The sequence below is a fragment of the Carcharodon carcharias genome, chromosome 2 (genome assembly GCF_017639515.1).
Source record: "Carcharodon carcharias isolate sCarCar2 chromosome 2, sCarCar2.pri, whole genome shotgun sequence".
Lineage (NCBI taxonomy): Eukaryota > Metazoa > Chordata > Chondrichthyes > Lamniformes > Lamnidae > Carcharodon > Carcharodon carcharias.
The window spans coordinates 104885372-104901752 of NC_054468.1; the positions used below are offsets into that span (position 1 = coordinate 104885372).

The following is a 16381-nucleotide window of genomic DNA, read 5'->3' on the forward strand; positions in this document are numbered from 1 at the left end:
GGCATGCCTAAAAGTGAGGTGTCAACCTGTTGAAGCTATAAAACAGAACCATTTGCGTGCCAAACAACATAAGCAGCAAGTGATAGACAGAGCTAAACCATCCCACAACCAACGGATCAGATCTAAGTTCTGCAGTTCTGCTACAACAAGTCGTGAATGGTGGTGGACAATTAAACAACTCACCGGAGGAGGTGGCTCCACAAATATCCCCATCCTCAATGATGGAGGAGCCCAGCACAGCAGTGCAAAAGACAAGACTGAAGCATTCACAACAATCTTCAGCCAGAAATGACGAGTGGATGATCCATCTCGGCCTCCTCCGGAGGTCCCCAGCATCACAGATGCCAGTCTTCAGTCAATTTGATTCACTCCACATGATATCAAGAAACAGCTGAAGTCACTGGATACTGCAAAGGCTATGGGCCCTGACACTATTCCGGCAATAGTACTGAAGATTTGTGCTCCAGAACTTGCTCTGCCCCTAGCCAAGCTGTTCCAGTACAGCTACAACACTGGCATCTACACGGCTATGTGGAAAATTGCCCAGGTATGTGCTGTACACAAAAAGCAGGACAAATCAAACCTGGCCTATTAGCGCCATATCAGTCTGCTGTTGATCATCAGTAAAAGGGGTCATCAACAGTGCTATCAAGCAGCACTTGCTTAGCAATAACCTGCTCACTGATGCCCAGTTTAGGTTCCGCCAGGGCCACTCAGCTCCTGACCTCATTACAGCAGTGGTTCAAACATGGACAAAAGTGCTGAACTCCAGAGGTGAAGTGAGAGTGACTGCCCTTGACCAAAAGACCACATTTGACCATTTGAAAGTATAAAGGAGCCCTAGCAAAACTGGAGTCAATGAGAATCGGGGGGAAAACTCTCCACTGGTTGGAGTCATACCTAGCACAAAGGAAGATGGTTGTGGTTGTTTCATGTCAATCAACTCAGTTCCAAGACATCACTACAGGAGTTCCTCAGGGTGGTGTCCTAGGCCCAACCATCTTCAGCAGCTTTATCAATGAACTTCCTTCCATCATAAGGTCAGAAGTAGGGATGTTCACGGATGATTGCACAATGTTCAGCATCATTCGCGACTCCTCAGATACTGAAGTAGTCCATGTCCAAATGCAGCAAGACCTGGACAATATCCAGGCTTGGGCTGACAAGTGGCAAGTGACATTCGCACCATACAAGTGTCAGACAATGACCATCTCCAACAAGAGAGAATCCAACCATCTCCCCTTGACGTTCAATGGCATTACCATCACTGAATCTCCCCATGATCAACATCCTTGGGGGTTACCATTGACTAGAAACTGAACTGGACCAGCCATATAAATACTGCAGCTACAAGAGCAGGTCAGAGGCTAGGAATCCTGCGACGAGTAACTCACCTCCTGACTCCCCAAAGCCTGTCCACCATCTACGAGGCACAAGTCAGGAACGTGATGGAATACTACCCACTTACCTGGATGAGTGCAGCTCCTATAACACTGAAGAAGCTGGACATCGTCCAGGACAAAGCAGTCTGCTTGATTGGCACCACATCCACAAACATTCACTCCCTCCACCACCGACGCACAGTAGCAGCAGCGTGTACCATCAACAAGGTGCACTGCTGGAATTCATCTAGGCTCCTTAGACAGCACCTTCCAAACCCACGACCGCTACCATCTAGAAGGACAACGGCAGCAGATAGTTGGGAACACCACCACCTGGAAGTTGGAAGTTCCCCTCCAAGTCACTCAGCATCCTGACTTGGAAATGTATCGCTGTTCCTTCGCTGTCGCTGGGTCAAAATCCTGGAACTCCCTTCCTAACAGCTCTGTGGGTATACCTACACCACATGGACTGCAGTGGTTCAAGAAAGCAGCTCACCGCCACCTTCTCAAGGGCAATTGGGGTGGGCAATAAATGCTGGTCTGGCCAGCGAAGCCCACATCCCATGAACAAATTAAAAAAAATTAAATGTGAAAATCCCAAAGTTGCTCTCAGAGATGGATCTCTCAGAAACTAAGCAAAGGAGGCATCTTGTCATCTGACTCTCCATTCAAATGGTTTAATGACGTGAAGTTCCTGTACTGACATTGTAGATGTAGACTAAGCCTTAGTAACCTTTCAAAAACGTGATAAGTCTTAATTACTGCCAAATAACCTTTTGGTCATTGATAATTAACTTGTACAAGTGTGAAGTTAAATTTTAATTATCATTGGCGATTTAAAAAGTTAAATGCTTATTATGCTGTCACTTTTCTCTCTTAATCCAATCTTTCTTTTCATTTCTATTTCACTTTTACACCTGATTTGAATTTGCATATACTATTCTAACTTACACTTCCTGGGTTAAACCTTGCACTGGTCATTAACAATTCCCAAATCTGACCGATTAAGGAAATATAGTTGCTTACCCAGTTCAGAGGTCCTAGATGCAAACTGCTGCACAAAATCCATAGGAAGTCCAAGGGCAAGTCAAAAGAACGGCAAGATCTGGCCTGTTGTGTGTTCTAAGTACCTAAGGCATTGTTTTCTTTAGTCTTTCATCTCATAGCATACTTAGCCCTTCAAAAAGCCACCAAGTCAGAAAATTAATAAAGGTTCACCTGTGAGATGCATACAGGCAGACCAGATAGGGAAGGTCACAGGTAAACATATGCAAAAGGCCAACATCAAGAGAGAGAGAGCACTTGGAGATAGAAAGAAATAGCAAGCTACGAGGGAGACAAAACATTTTTTTAAAACGGCAAGGTGAGAAGTTACAGAAAAAAACTAATTTATTCTGCATGAGTAATGCTAGCAGTGATCAAGTAGGTTGAAAAATTGAGATGGCAAATTAATGTTTACTCAGTTGGATGGAAAATACCACAATAAATGATCTTTCCTCTCATTGTACACAACAAAAACAAAAATACCTGGAAAAACGCAGCAGGTCCAAACTGCTGAGTTTTGCCAGGTACTTTTGTTTTTGTTTTGGATTCCCAGTATCCGCAGTTTTTTGTTTTCTTCTCATAGTGTTTTGTTGAATTAAATGTTTTTTTTTGGGGGGGGGTCAGGTGGAAATTAAAGGACATAAGAAAACGTTATATACACATGTAAGCATGGAGTTCTCTTTGGGTACAACTGGGGACTTGAGTTAAGCCCAGAATCTACCTTTGAAGAAGCACTCTGTTACAATTTTACCTCAGCCAAATAAGTTTCTATGCAAACTGCAGAACAGAAGCCTCAATGTAAGATTATTCATGAATCAGCGCAATCAGCTATGTAATCGAAATCTAACTAGAACAGGGCCAATGGGTCCTGCAAAATGGCTACACTCCAGTTAGAATCATATTTCTCAAGACTGAAGTTTTCTTTTACAAAATGGAAGGACACGGCATGATCTGGTTGTTAGCCTGGAATTGTTTTTTTTATATAAAGGTCATAAATTCACCTTGGAACTGTTGTCACGAAACGATCATATTTTTCATATTATTGTAGACTTATGGGTGTGAGTGTAGATATGTGACTGATTTAATGAGGCCAGAGATGCTTAGACTACAAGTTTGGAATTATCAAAGGAGTAGGTGTAAAACAGACTTTTGAAATGGAGATGGAAAAGATGAGGGTTCCAGATAGGGTGCGAATTAAATCTGCATTTTTAGATAAGTGAAAGGATTGTTTGATTTTCAAAGGGATGGTGTAATGTTTACAACTAACAAGTTAAGTGAGGCAAAGCAATATGTTTATTTTTCCCCAAAATGAAAAGGCCATATTGACAACATGAAAGACTTTTATATTACGGGAAAAGTAAATTTTCAAAGACATGTAGAACAATAGAATTTTATACATTAAAGAGGGAAACATACATAAAGAAGGATGGAAGGCTATGTGGGGGTAGCCGTGGAAAATCTGGAAAGGTATACTGTGTGAACCAGACTTGGGAAAAGCCTCTAGCCACTCTGAAGTGCTGCTCCAGTAACTAAAATTGTGTTAAAAGCCTTTGGAAATCCACTGTCAAGTGGGTGCTGTGGTAACCATGCTGGATTGCTTATTTAAATTTAAAATCTATTTTTGGACTGTTGCCTTAAAGGGGGTGTGTAGTTGGGAGCCAGGTTACTTAGGAATTTTGGGACTTGTTATACCAAGTAACTGTAATCTTATGTATGTGCTTAAATTCTCTGTTAATAAACATTTTAATTTAATTTTTAAAATCTCTAAAGGTGTTAGTGGACACATTATTTCTGAATTCAGTGCATAAATCTTCTCAAAATAAATACAAATTGCAAATCAGTTGTGATAGCATGGCCAAGTTTCCCATGTCGATTTGATCTGCCTTGCACATAACACCTGCCACATCATAACACTGTAAACAAGCAGGCCTCTTCCAAGAAATCACTTGACCTATGTGATATTTGAGAAGGAGTGGTTTATTTGTTTGGACTGCAAAGCACTTCATTTAATGAAAAGCTGGGAGACAAAAAAGGCTGTCACATCGCGGGGGGGTGGGGGGGGGAGAGAAACGTGTGAACCTGTTTGGAAGGCAGTCTTGTTGGAGAGCAAGCTAAGGAAAGAAGGCTACCTTGACTGACTCCCTCTCTACCTTGCTAAAATTGTGTGTGGCTATCATGATTTAGCCAGAGAATACTCATCTGAGTACAACTAGTCTGCATTTGGACTTTAAAAGTGGAGAGTTGGTGAGAGCTTCGAGGCATCCACTGGGACCAGCGGCCCACCTTCACATGAGAACACTCTAGGTTGACAACATCAAGGCCCTGTGTACTTTATCCTTTATTTTGTAACACACATCCTCCAAAGCACATCTCTGCAGAGAGACTCTATTTGTCCTTTGTTTGTATATCTGTGCGTGTGCTGAGGAAATTCTTAAGGAAGAGATAAATAGTTGTTACTTCCCGTTTACAAATGTGTGTTAACCAGTAATTGCAACTTGTTAAAAGAAGTTTTTGTTTTAAAATAAATTAACCATTAAGTTTTTGAAAGAAGTTTGGTTAGAGTCTCTTTTCTTTTGGGTCCTAGAGGTATAGGCACAGAATTGGCCATTTTGGTGAGAAAATTAAATGTTTGAATTAATGGTACAGCTTGCAGACTAGTGGGGCTTGATAACTTGCGCACTCCTCCCATCCCGGTCCTAACACTTGAACATGAATGTGAACATTTAATACAGTTTTTGGTAAATTTTGAAAAATATTCTATTGCTTGATCTTAAAATTAAAATCTTAAAAATGTATGCATTCGTACAGTAATAAGAACTGCAAAAGAAGTTAATTTTTTTAATTTTCTATATATTGTTGACTGTTGAGGATCTAACAAATTTGTTTTGCATTTTAAGAGATTATTGTTTTTGTTTTGCAGTTTCATTGGGTGGGAAGGTGTGCAGCAGGGTGGCATGGGAAACGAGTGGAGGGCTCATTGTGTGAAAGCCTGTGCCACAAGCCATGCCCTGACAGTTCTGCCCTATTGTACACTTACCTCCTGCGTAATTGACACGTTTCTCTGGCCCCGCAGCACTGGACTCTTCTCCTGGGATGCTGAGATCCAGAGTTACTGCAAATGTATGGTAGTGCAAAACACTGCACGCCACCACAATCCCAGCCACTCTCTTCAGGAAAATATGAGCCTGTTCTGGCCCCTAAAATGGCTCCTCAGCAGCCAAATTGCTCCCGCAATGACCTCCCTGCTGGACACATGTGCCTCCTTGTACTTCTCCTCCACCTTCATCTGTGCCACACAGATCAATGTCATGAGCCACACACCAGCAGAAAGTACAACTTGTCGTCAATAAGTTATCTGTCAGTAGGTTCCCAAAGATGCAGGGTATTGAGTAATTTCACACAATGAAATCATAATTATGAATGAATGATAACATCCAAGGAGCTGCGTGTCAATTTGCAGGATGTGCAGTCAGATGTCAGAGACGAGCTTCACATTAGGGGAGTAGAATCCCGTCCTTTCATGTCTCACTGTACGTTTCCAAAGGAAGCATGTCCTGTCAATTGCTTCAAGCATGAGTTGGGAAGACAGGAATCTGACAAAAGATCCATACTTTGGATTTTGCTTCCTAGGTCGCATCTCAAAATTGACACTGTCCAAGGCACCCACACTGCCCCTAACCTTTTACTGGCTGGAATGATCTACATCCATAGAGATTTAGCACCATTGTGATCATCATCTTCGCTGTAATGGGTCCGCTGCTTGCAGACGGTGCCTGAAGACCATCTTGTAACAATTCACACATTCAGCTGATAGCACCCTTAATGATTTGTAAGCAATGCACAGCCCAACCCTCAGGCATCTCATAACTAATGTGTGGCCTGCACACTTGTGGGTAGCATACCTATGGTTGAAGTGCAAACTTTTCCTGTGGCAATTAACTCTTTGGGTCTTAAGTATCTAGAACTCCTTTGCTTCTCCTTCCTACTCCTGTCCCTAGCAGTAGGAAGAACAGTGGTACAGCCAAAAAAGAATGAGCCATCCTTCAGGTCTTTTCAATTCATTGTGGTCAGTGGATTTGTGCTGGATTCATGTGCTCAAGGCTGCCTGGCATAATGTAACAAACCCCGCTGCCGCCTCCCAACCGCCCATCAAACAAATGAAATTGAAGGAAACTCTTGTTTCGGTTCTGAACATGGCCAGTATTGTGGGCGGGAGTTTGTTTGGACACGAGAGTCAACTGACGTGTGTAAAAGATTACAGATTCCTGAGTGTACTGTAGTTATGAAGTTAATCATTTATACCCAAATTTCCCAAAATCTATTAAGCCACTTAATTAACTATTTCATTTTTTGGGCAGGACCTGGGGGGGGGGGGGTACTCCTGACCACTATAGTTATTTCTGTTAGCATAATACAGTCCTTGGTACCCATAAATTTGTTTTATGGAATAGTTTCTGTGGCACAGATCCACTGTCATGGCAGGGTTTCCCCATTAATAACTTTTTACAATGCTTTTGGTTGCAATGCATTGTCATGCCCAGTAAAGACACATCATATTCCTAATTTTCAAGATATGAACTTTATTCAATGTGGGCTCTTAAATTGACTTTTTTTTAAAACGGCCAATGTACTGCAATGATGCCCACCGAAGGTAAAATGACCTGGTTTGTGTATTCAAAAACTGCCTAATTTGGTTGTAGAAGTGGAGAAGGACAATAGGATACATTCCAGACTAATTGGTGTCACCTATACCTCATCCTGAGTTCATCAGAAGACATTCCTGAATTAAACAGACTTGTTCTAAAACAAAGGTGATTGCCTTAACCCTCTCAGCATCAGTGTCTTCAAACAGTAAACCAGGATGTGGCTAATCAACCCAAGACCACTGCCATATTGGAAAAGGGACTGAAATCGAAAAGGGCAATAACATCTATGCTTTAAGAACCAGAGGCTGTAACACTAAGGTCTCCAAGCTTGTTCCTTTACAGGCCCCCAATATAGCAAGCTATATCCCGGCAACAAGACTACAAGCAACTAAACTTGTGACCTGCAGAAAGTCCATCCCTTTGAAAGAAGCCTGAAACAGCTTTGGCTTTGACTGTTGAATTCATCTAAACTATCCTTCAGGAGTGAAGAAGGCTTCTTCATACAGCTTAAAATGCACGTTTCCCAGAACCACGCAATCACATGAATTATGAACAATTATTTTTGTTTAGAACTTGTAAAAGTGCTATATTCTCTTCAATTGTACTTTCTTTGAGTGTGTTTGTATGTGTGCTGTGCGATTGAGTGCCATAGCATTAGATTTCAGGCTGAACATGAAAAAGCCCCATACTCAATATTTAAACCCACAAAAAGTTTGCTGCTGGTTATTCAAATTGTCCACACATTCAGGGGGTTAAAAAACACACACAGCTTCCTCTCAACGGCTTACTGATTATCGACTGCTGGGAAGGGGACAGGGATTATGGCAGTTCTCTCTCACACTGTCCATAAGAAGGTGAAGGAAATAGGGTTTGCCTGATTGAAGGGCTAAATGAAGAGCATAAGCTATGAAGCCCACAACATTTTATGCAGTGGTGAAAAATCAGACTACCTTAGATTTCAAAAATAACATTGAAATGTTGAAGGCTTTCCACCAATAACATTTTTGGAGTTTGACAAACCATCAGGAAAATTCTTTGAGATAATTTACTTTTTGAACCAAATTCCTTCAATTCAAATGATTTCTGGTTGAGAAGACAGTACATCAATCAGTAGTCACTCCTCCGACAACATTGGTCCCCAAAGGAGACACACACAAGACCCACGCAGGTTTATTCGGCTTTCAAACAATTTCCTTCCTTTCAGTGGAAATCTATAGGCTCCAGTCAGTTCATTAATTCACCAATAAAAGCATCACTAGCACTAAAAAAGTGCCTTGAGCAAGAAATAAAAATCAAATCATTGAGCTTCATTGTCCATTAATACATGCCACCAATCTGACTCAAAGTTTCCTGGTTTTCAAGTCACTCTTGAGGTCTGTTATGTCACTGCACCATAGGTATGCATGACACCATCCAGAGGTTCATAGTGTCATAGAGTTTAAAGCACGGAAAGAGGCCCTTTGGCCCATCGTGTCCATGATGGTCATCAAGCCCCGATCTTCTCTGACCCCATTTTCCAGCACTTGGCCCATAGCCTTGCATGCTATGGCATTTCAAGTGTTCATCTAAATACTTGTTAAATGTTGTGAGGATTTCCACCTCTACCACCCTTTCAGGCATTGAGTTCCAGATACCCCCACCCTCTGGGTGAAAAATTTTTTCCTCAAATCCCCTCTAAACCTCCTGCTCCTTACTGTAAATCTATGTTCGGAGTTCAGGCACTTGTCAACACTTTAAAATTTATCAGCAGTGCAAATTATTTTATTCACCATCTTTGGACAAGACACTCAAACTTTCCCCAAGGGGGAAAAGTTTCAGCTTGGCCTTGTACCATGGTATGCCTTTGAATCTGAACTGTAGAAAATTGCTTGGCACTGCAGTTTGGGATGTCAATTCCAGCACAACACACTCTTGAGATCACTAGCATCAAATGCTATAATATTCAAGTTGGTGCATAAATGCAGTGTCCAGGAATATATTTTACAATTATAAATTTACCAGACTTCAAAATTTCCAGACTAATAGAAGCTATAGATGAAGTTTCATTTGTTTCTTGCAGAATTTAATGATTTACATGTTTTTCTTAACTCAAAGGCTAATGTGAAAACATTTATGAAGCAGTTTCTTGATGCACTCAGTGACTCCTCCTCCAAAACCACTTCAAAGTGGGGATATGGGTTAAGCCTCTAAATTCCATTCTTTACATTGTGTAGTTAAACTTGTCAGATTCCTAAAACTTTATTTTTTATTTTTCGTAACCCAAATCATACAATCAGAAAGTTGGATCAATTATGTGGGTTATTTCTTGCATGACTGAAATGTTTTTCTACTAAAATAACACAAGGTCACATTAAGTTGTGCAACAGTTTAAAAAGTGCACATCTGAGTAAAAACTTGGTTGGAATGATATTTATCAAAGACACAAAATAGGATGGCGATATTAAGTGTTGACAACTACAAAATTAGCAATTTCAGCATTTTCAAAACACAATATGTACAAGTTATTTGAATTGTGGTAAAACATATATATGACTAGAAAGAATCACACAGTAGCTCATATGACTCAAAATCAAATATCTACATCACATTACGTTACAATTCACATGTGCTTTGTAAATAACAGGTATTAATTTTTCATTATATATTCAAAATAATAAAAACATCTGCCAGATGAAGAGACTCATAACGATAAACATGATGGACGCTAATGATAAGTTCTCAAAGGAATAAAGCTCTAAGTATGTTTTGCGACTCAAATAAGTGGCATGATTTTTTTAAATCAATATTGTTATAAAGAGATCATGAAAGTGAGCCTTTTAAGAAATCAAACTGTGTTACAGCACAGAAGCAAGCCATTCAGCACTTCAAGCCTACCCTGGTCTTTTTCTTCATAAGATACTTTATCTAATTGCACTCTTTTGTACACTAATATTCTTCACACAGTAATATTCTGCTTTTCAAACAATTTATACCCTTTTAAAATAATTTGCAGATGGGACTTCAATCTTTTTTGGCAAAAGTGCTGATACCCTAATCACCCTCTGTGTAAATGTTTTCTAACAGTTAATTCATTTTGTGATTAACTTAAAGCTTGTGCAGTCTCATATAATTTCACCTAACAGTGGAGACAATTGAACTCCATTTTACTGTAATTTTGAAGCTCATGCTTTAATCTCCCCTCCAGTGAAATTAGCCCTAACCTCTATTCATAACACTCACCCTGATAACATCCCAGTGTATCCATTCTGTGCTTTTTCTATTGATTCTATATCCTTCCTACAATGGAGCTCCTAGAACTGTACACAACATTCAACTGATCTTACAAATATACTTGTTAGTTAAATCCTTAAACAACAGGAAGGGGAACATTAATGGTCAATTAGGGGCACAAATAGTTCAACAACTACAACAGATTTTTCAAGGAACATGCTTGTATGCGTAGTTTATTGCAAAATATAACTTACCTCAAATAAAAAGAGAATGGAGTCCAGCTCCTCCCTCTGCGACTTATTCCCTAAACCCATCCCAAAAGAAAGAAAAATTAGCTATTTCTGCATTTTCAAGCACAATATGCACAAGTTACTTGAATTGTGGTGAAACAACATATCATACACGTAACTAGAAAGCATTGAAGAGTTCAGACGATTCTGAAAATAAAAACCAAATATCTACATCACAAACATTAAGATTCATATTTGCTTTGTAACAGGTATTAATAATTTTTCATTATATATTCAAAATAGTAAAAACACTTACCAGATGAAGAGATTCATAACAATAAACATAATGGAGGTGAATGATAAGCTCACCAAGGAATAGAGCTGAGTACCAAGTAGTATAAATTTTTATTTAGCTGTTTGCAACTTGGAAATAACTTACACATTACATACAACACTTAGCACTGTGCTACAATTCACAGCTAGCTTGGAAACCCCTTGGAAACAGATATTAAGTCTGCTTTTCCAACAGCCTGATAGACAAGGGACACAATACTAAAATGTTTTGAGCATCATTCAAATTTAAATTAGCGTAAAATAAGGTCATTATCCAGGAGTGAACGTTATGAAGTCCAATATCAAACACAAACTGAGTGTTAAATTTCATTGTTTAAAAAAAGTGCAATACCTAATAAGTTGAAACCTATTGTTTTTACAGCATATAAATGAACCCTATATAGTGGGTTCTTCTATTTATAAAGTAAGTCACACACTTTGTCCCTAAATTTTGTATGTCTCAATTAGTCAACATAATACTATTTAGTGCTTTAGTTGATATTAATGTAGTTGGTATTAGATTTGAAAGTTGTATGATACAAACCTTGATGGGATGAGAAATGAGTTCACCACAGTGAACTGGGATGAACTGCCAATGTGCAAATATACAAAAAATGAAAAAGTGTTCAAAGAGGTATTGGTTCAATAAAAAACCAGCCCATACAAATAAGAGGCAAAAGTTCCACTTGTGTGGTTAAATAAGCCTGGTGAACAAAGGTAAGAATGTTAAGCTAAAAGGAAAAGCTTACATAAATGCATGAATTTAAAAATAAAAACCCAGCAACTGGAAGAACTATGAAAAGCGCCAAATAGATGAGAGTAAACAATAAAGAAATGGATTGTCAAAAAAACCTACTAGGGATATCAAAATTAACAAAAGTATTTATAAACATATTAAGAAAAAGTGTGGTAAAGGGAAATGTAGGTCCATCAGGTGAAGGTTATAATGCATAACAAGGAAATGGCAGACTTATTAAATTAATAGTTTATACCCATTTTCACTGTAGAGGAAGGGGACAGATTACTACTGATACAGAGAGACTTAAAAATAAGGTAGCAACTTATTGGATTTATTAAAAATAAAAAAAAATGATGGAGAAGCTTTGGACTTTACAGGCAGATATCAAGGACCTAGCAGTTTCATGGTTTTTACCCTTGGGTATTAAAAGAAAGATGAAGAAACTGAAAAATGTTTTAGTCATAATTTTCCAATGTTCTCTACATTTGAAATTGTGCTTTAGGATTGCAAATATAGTACTTTTATTTAAGAATGAAGAGAGAGAGAGAGAGAGAGAGAGATAAAGCTGGTAACAACATACACATCAGTTTAAGATCGAGTATGGGGAAATTATTGGAATTTATTATCAGGGCTGAGTGACTGAGTCTATATTTCTTTGTAATTTTCTGCTCCAAACTGCTTAATTTAGCATCATCTGCAACCTTGGATATACCATCTCTCCTACTTAATAATTTGGAAATTAGTGAAAAGCTGAAGGCCCAGTACAGATCCTTGGAGAACATGGCTTGTCATATCCCATCAGTTAGAGAATGGTCCATTTATCTGTCTTCTAAATTTGTCTGCGCAAACCTGTGGCATATGGAGTTTAATTTCTGAAACATGAGGCTTTCCACTTTGGGTCTGTGAAAAACAAACTGGAATATTTTCTTAATGGAAATATTCTAGGAGCTGAGGAGGAACAAAGAAATTGTGCTCAGCTACACAAATCACAAAAAGCTAATACCTTTGTACAAAAACAAATTGAATAGGCTAATGGAACGTTGGCCTTCGAGATAAAGTGAGGAAGTCAAGTTTTAGTCATATAGTGCACTTTGGTCAGACCTTATCGGGCACATTGCATTCAGCTTTAGGCACTGCACCTAGCAATGATATACGGGCATTGAAGGGGATACAACAGAGATTCAGCAGAATGCCAGAGCTAAGAGAGTTAAATTATGACAATATATTGCATAATTGTAGCTTGTTTTCCTTGAGTTTAGAAGGTTGAGGGATGATCTAATCGAGATGTTTAAAGTGATAAAAGATACAAAATGGTACATAGACAAATTATTTCCTTTGATTGGAGAAACCAGAAGGGATATACCTAAACATTAGAGCTAGGTAACATGGAGTGTACTGAGAAAGCACTTTGTCCACACAAAGGTGTAATGGAAATCTGGAATTCCCTGCCCCAAAAAAGCAGTGGATTCTTGGTCAACTGAAATGTTTAAAACTGAGATTGTAGACTTTTGTTATGTTAGGATATCACGGAATTATGGAGGAAGGTGAGTAAAACGCAGTTGAGGTACCGAGTCAGTCATGAATTCACTCAAGGAGCTGCAAGGTACAGTTTTGTTCCTGCATTCTAGACAAATGGCAGGTAGTGAGAAATATTAGAATGTAAAACAAGGAAGGGGAGTATGCACTCAATGGAAAGGTGTTAAAGGGTGAAGGTAATGAGAGGGACTTGGGGAGTTCAATAAAAAATGTAATTTCTTACAAGTGCAAGTATATGAAGACATAAAAAAGACTAACAGCAATTGGGTTATATATAGCTAGGAACACAAGACTTGAGCAAAAAGATCATAAACAGCCAATGGTTAGACTATAACTAGTATACTGCATGCAGTCTTGGGCATAAGTTTACAGAAAATTCATCAACCCTATCAAGCATGGATACTGCAGATTCATCAGGTGGATACCAGGAATTGCAAATTAGTTTTTAATTACTTTAACAAAGGGTTGAATGGTTTCTTCCAGTGCTTCAAAGTCCTATGGTTTAACTTTCAAATAAAATAGCCACTGTACCTTTATACTTCACTTTCAGAGAAAAACAGTGTAGCATCAATTATAAAATGTCACCCATTTTTCTTTTCTTGCAGGACTATAGATGAAATCTCTTCCACCTACTGGCTGCCACAGTCCAATGAGTTAAAACTAGTTTATTGTAAGCATGAACTCTCAACACCAAACTTATGCTGTTTTGCATCAATTACATTAAACTAACAATCTCAATTAGAGAGACCACACAGCTTCACTATCTGCGAAGTAGCAAATAGTACTGAACACTGTGCAATCATCAACGAACATCCTCACTTCTGACCTTATGATAGAGGCAAGGTTAATGATGAAGCAGCTGAAGGTGGCTAGACCTAGGACCCTACCATGAAGAACTCCTGCAGTGATGTCCCAGGCTTGAAATGATTGGCCTTCAATCATCTTCCTTTATGCTTTGTATAATTCCATTCAGTGGAGAGCTTCCTTCACCCCCAATTCCAGTTTTGCAGGAGCGCCAGATTCCACACTCAGTCAAATGATGCCTTGATGCCAAGGGCCATCACACTCTCCTCACCTCTGGAATTCAGTTCTTCCATCCATGTTTGGACAGTGAGGTCTGCAGCTGAATAGCCCGGGTGGAATCCAAACTGGCCATCAGTTGCAGGTCATTGGTGAGTAAGTGCCACTAGCTACACCTTCTATTACTTTGTTGATGGCTGCAATTACATTGGTGGGGCTATACCTGGGATATTACCAGGGCCAATAGTCTATACTGTACCCAGTACACTCAAAATTTCCTTATATTGTTGTTTGGTTATCTACCAGCATTCATGACTGGGTGTGGCTCGACAGAAGAGCTTTGATCCATAAACTTAATTACCCATGTTGATAACAGGTCACTAACAATATGGGAATTCCTTTCTTGCTCCGGAAATCAACATCCTATTGTTGCAATGGTAGGGATTTATCCCCGAGTGTCCTTTAAAAGTTCACTATCATAAGTTTCCAGGAAAGCTAAATTCCTCAAAAGAATGGTCAGGAACACTCCTAAAACTTTGTCATGTAGGCAGCAAGGTAAAATTGTGTCTTCAAGGCATACTGCAACAGATTTTCAGATTTCTCTCTTCTCTCCTCAATAGAACCCACTAGCAACTAGCCAGGGAGGGATTTTTTGTGGTTCCACAGTCCTCTTGATAGATCCTATGATATCACATTTTTATCCTTTGATTATTTCTCTGGAAAAAATGTACCTATTAAGGAAGAATAGCATCAGCCCCTCATTGATGCTGCCATACCCAAGGTCTCCAATTCTAGGTAGTATGGTACTTATCTGTACATCACTGCTTATTGCTTTTAATGGCGAAATGGTAGTAAAAGGATCAGAAGTTTAGTAATGAAATATTGGCTCAGATTTTCTTGGAGTGGAGCATCACAAAGCAGTTATCATTAGTTAGATTTTTCCTGCACCCTTAGAAAATTTTAGCCTGTAAGTTGCTGAAAGTGCAAGCCAATAACAGTGTGATGAGGGTAATATAATATCTGGCACCTTAGTGAACAATGGGGCCAACTGTCTGCCTCCTTAACTAATGAGATTTAAAAGCTGAGGAAAAGAAATAGGAATAACAGATGGAAATGAGTGAATTAGAGTCAAATCGGGTACAAAAAGAAACAGAGAACTTTGAGTGAAGACTGGCAGGCAAGGAGCAATTGGATCAAGAAAGGAAATAGAAAAGAAAATTTAAACGTTCAAAATCTGAACTTTTTTCCAACTCTGGAAGAAGAATTTACTACATGCAGAAAATGAGAGTGACCAATTTATATTGTTCCATTTCGCGTCAAGAGGTTGATTCACACTTCAACAATTATCACATCATTAAAGAGCTAATTACACACTTAGTTCCAAATACAACATTCTGAGATGAGTTTAATGGATAATAAATGTACAACTCCAATAAATTCTTAAAATTAATGGGGAGGCAAAGGGCAAGATGCCATCTGTGAGAAGCAACTAGTGGAGTACTGTAAATCAAGCAGCAAGTTCCGGAGATTCGCAATCTATAGCATATCTCAATATTCTAAACTTGCTGGCAATTGGCACAATAATAACAGAATGCATCATTAACATTCCGTTCTTTTCCAGTAAGTTCCAACTTAGTATTTTTCCTCAGGCCATATGTGGCTTTAGAGTGCAAACAGCATTGCAGAGACATGGCAAGACTGCCAAAGCAAAAGGCAGAAGTATTCAGATCACTGAAAGGCACTAGTGCATAAATACAAAGTTCAGTTAATGTACTGTACATTGTTAATAGATTAACTTTAGATGATTCATCATTTATGGGAAAGGTGCATAACTGAGCAGTTAAGTATTTCTATGCAAATATATAACAGGTGACAATTAACAGCAAACATGCTTACCTTTTTGTTTTAAACTACTTTCCAGTGTGAATAAATTTTCGAAGAATATAAAATAAATCTGAGAGTAGTTCGTTTCAAAGAATTGCTTCAGTTCACTTCTTTCCAAAATATCTGTAATATTAACAAAATACATACTGTCATGTAGAAATAAAAGACATTAGTTTCAGGAGCTTAAATGAGAAAAACAGATTACAGGCTAATCAAGATTAGGGTAATGGGCCTACATATGGCAGATGTAATTTAATATAGATAATATAGTATTATGCATGTAAATAGAGACAACGCCAAACACGTGTACATAATGAAGGGCTACATGCTTAAGACTTGAGTAAAAGAAATCTGAGT

The 16381-nt window shown here is 38.8% G+C and overlaps 1 protein-coding gene across 8 annotated transcripts in view; it reads right to left on the reverse strand.

Moving 5' to 3' along the window:
* Positions 1-16381, reverse strand: part of ralgapa2 (Ral GTPase activating protein catalytic subunit alpha 2) — a 554472-nt gene that overhangs the window by 476549 nt on the left and 61542 nt on the right. For all 8 annotated transcript variants that reach the window (XR_005942422.1, XR_005942420.1, XR_005942421.1 and 5 more), the window contains exons 2-3: positions 16037-16147; positions 10537-10586 (exon numbers count right to left, since the gene is read on the reverse strand). Coding sequence is in view for 5 of the 8 variants with exons in the window: in XM_041183014.1 (XP_041038948.1) it covers positions 10537-10586; positions 16037-16147 (161 nt within the window). In the remaining 3 variants the exon portion in view is untranslated. The remainder of the gene's footprint in view (positions 1-10536; positions 10587-16036; positions 16148-16381) is intronic.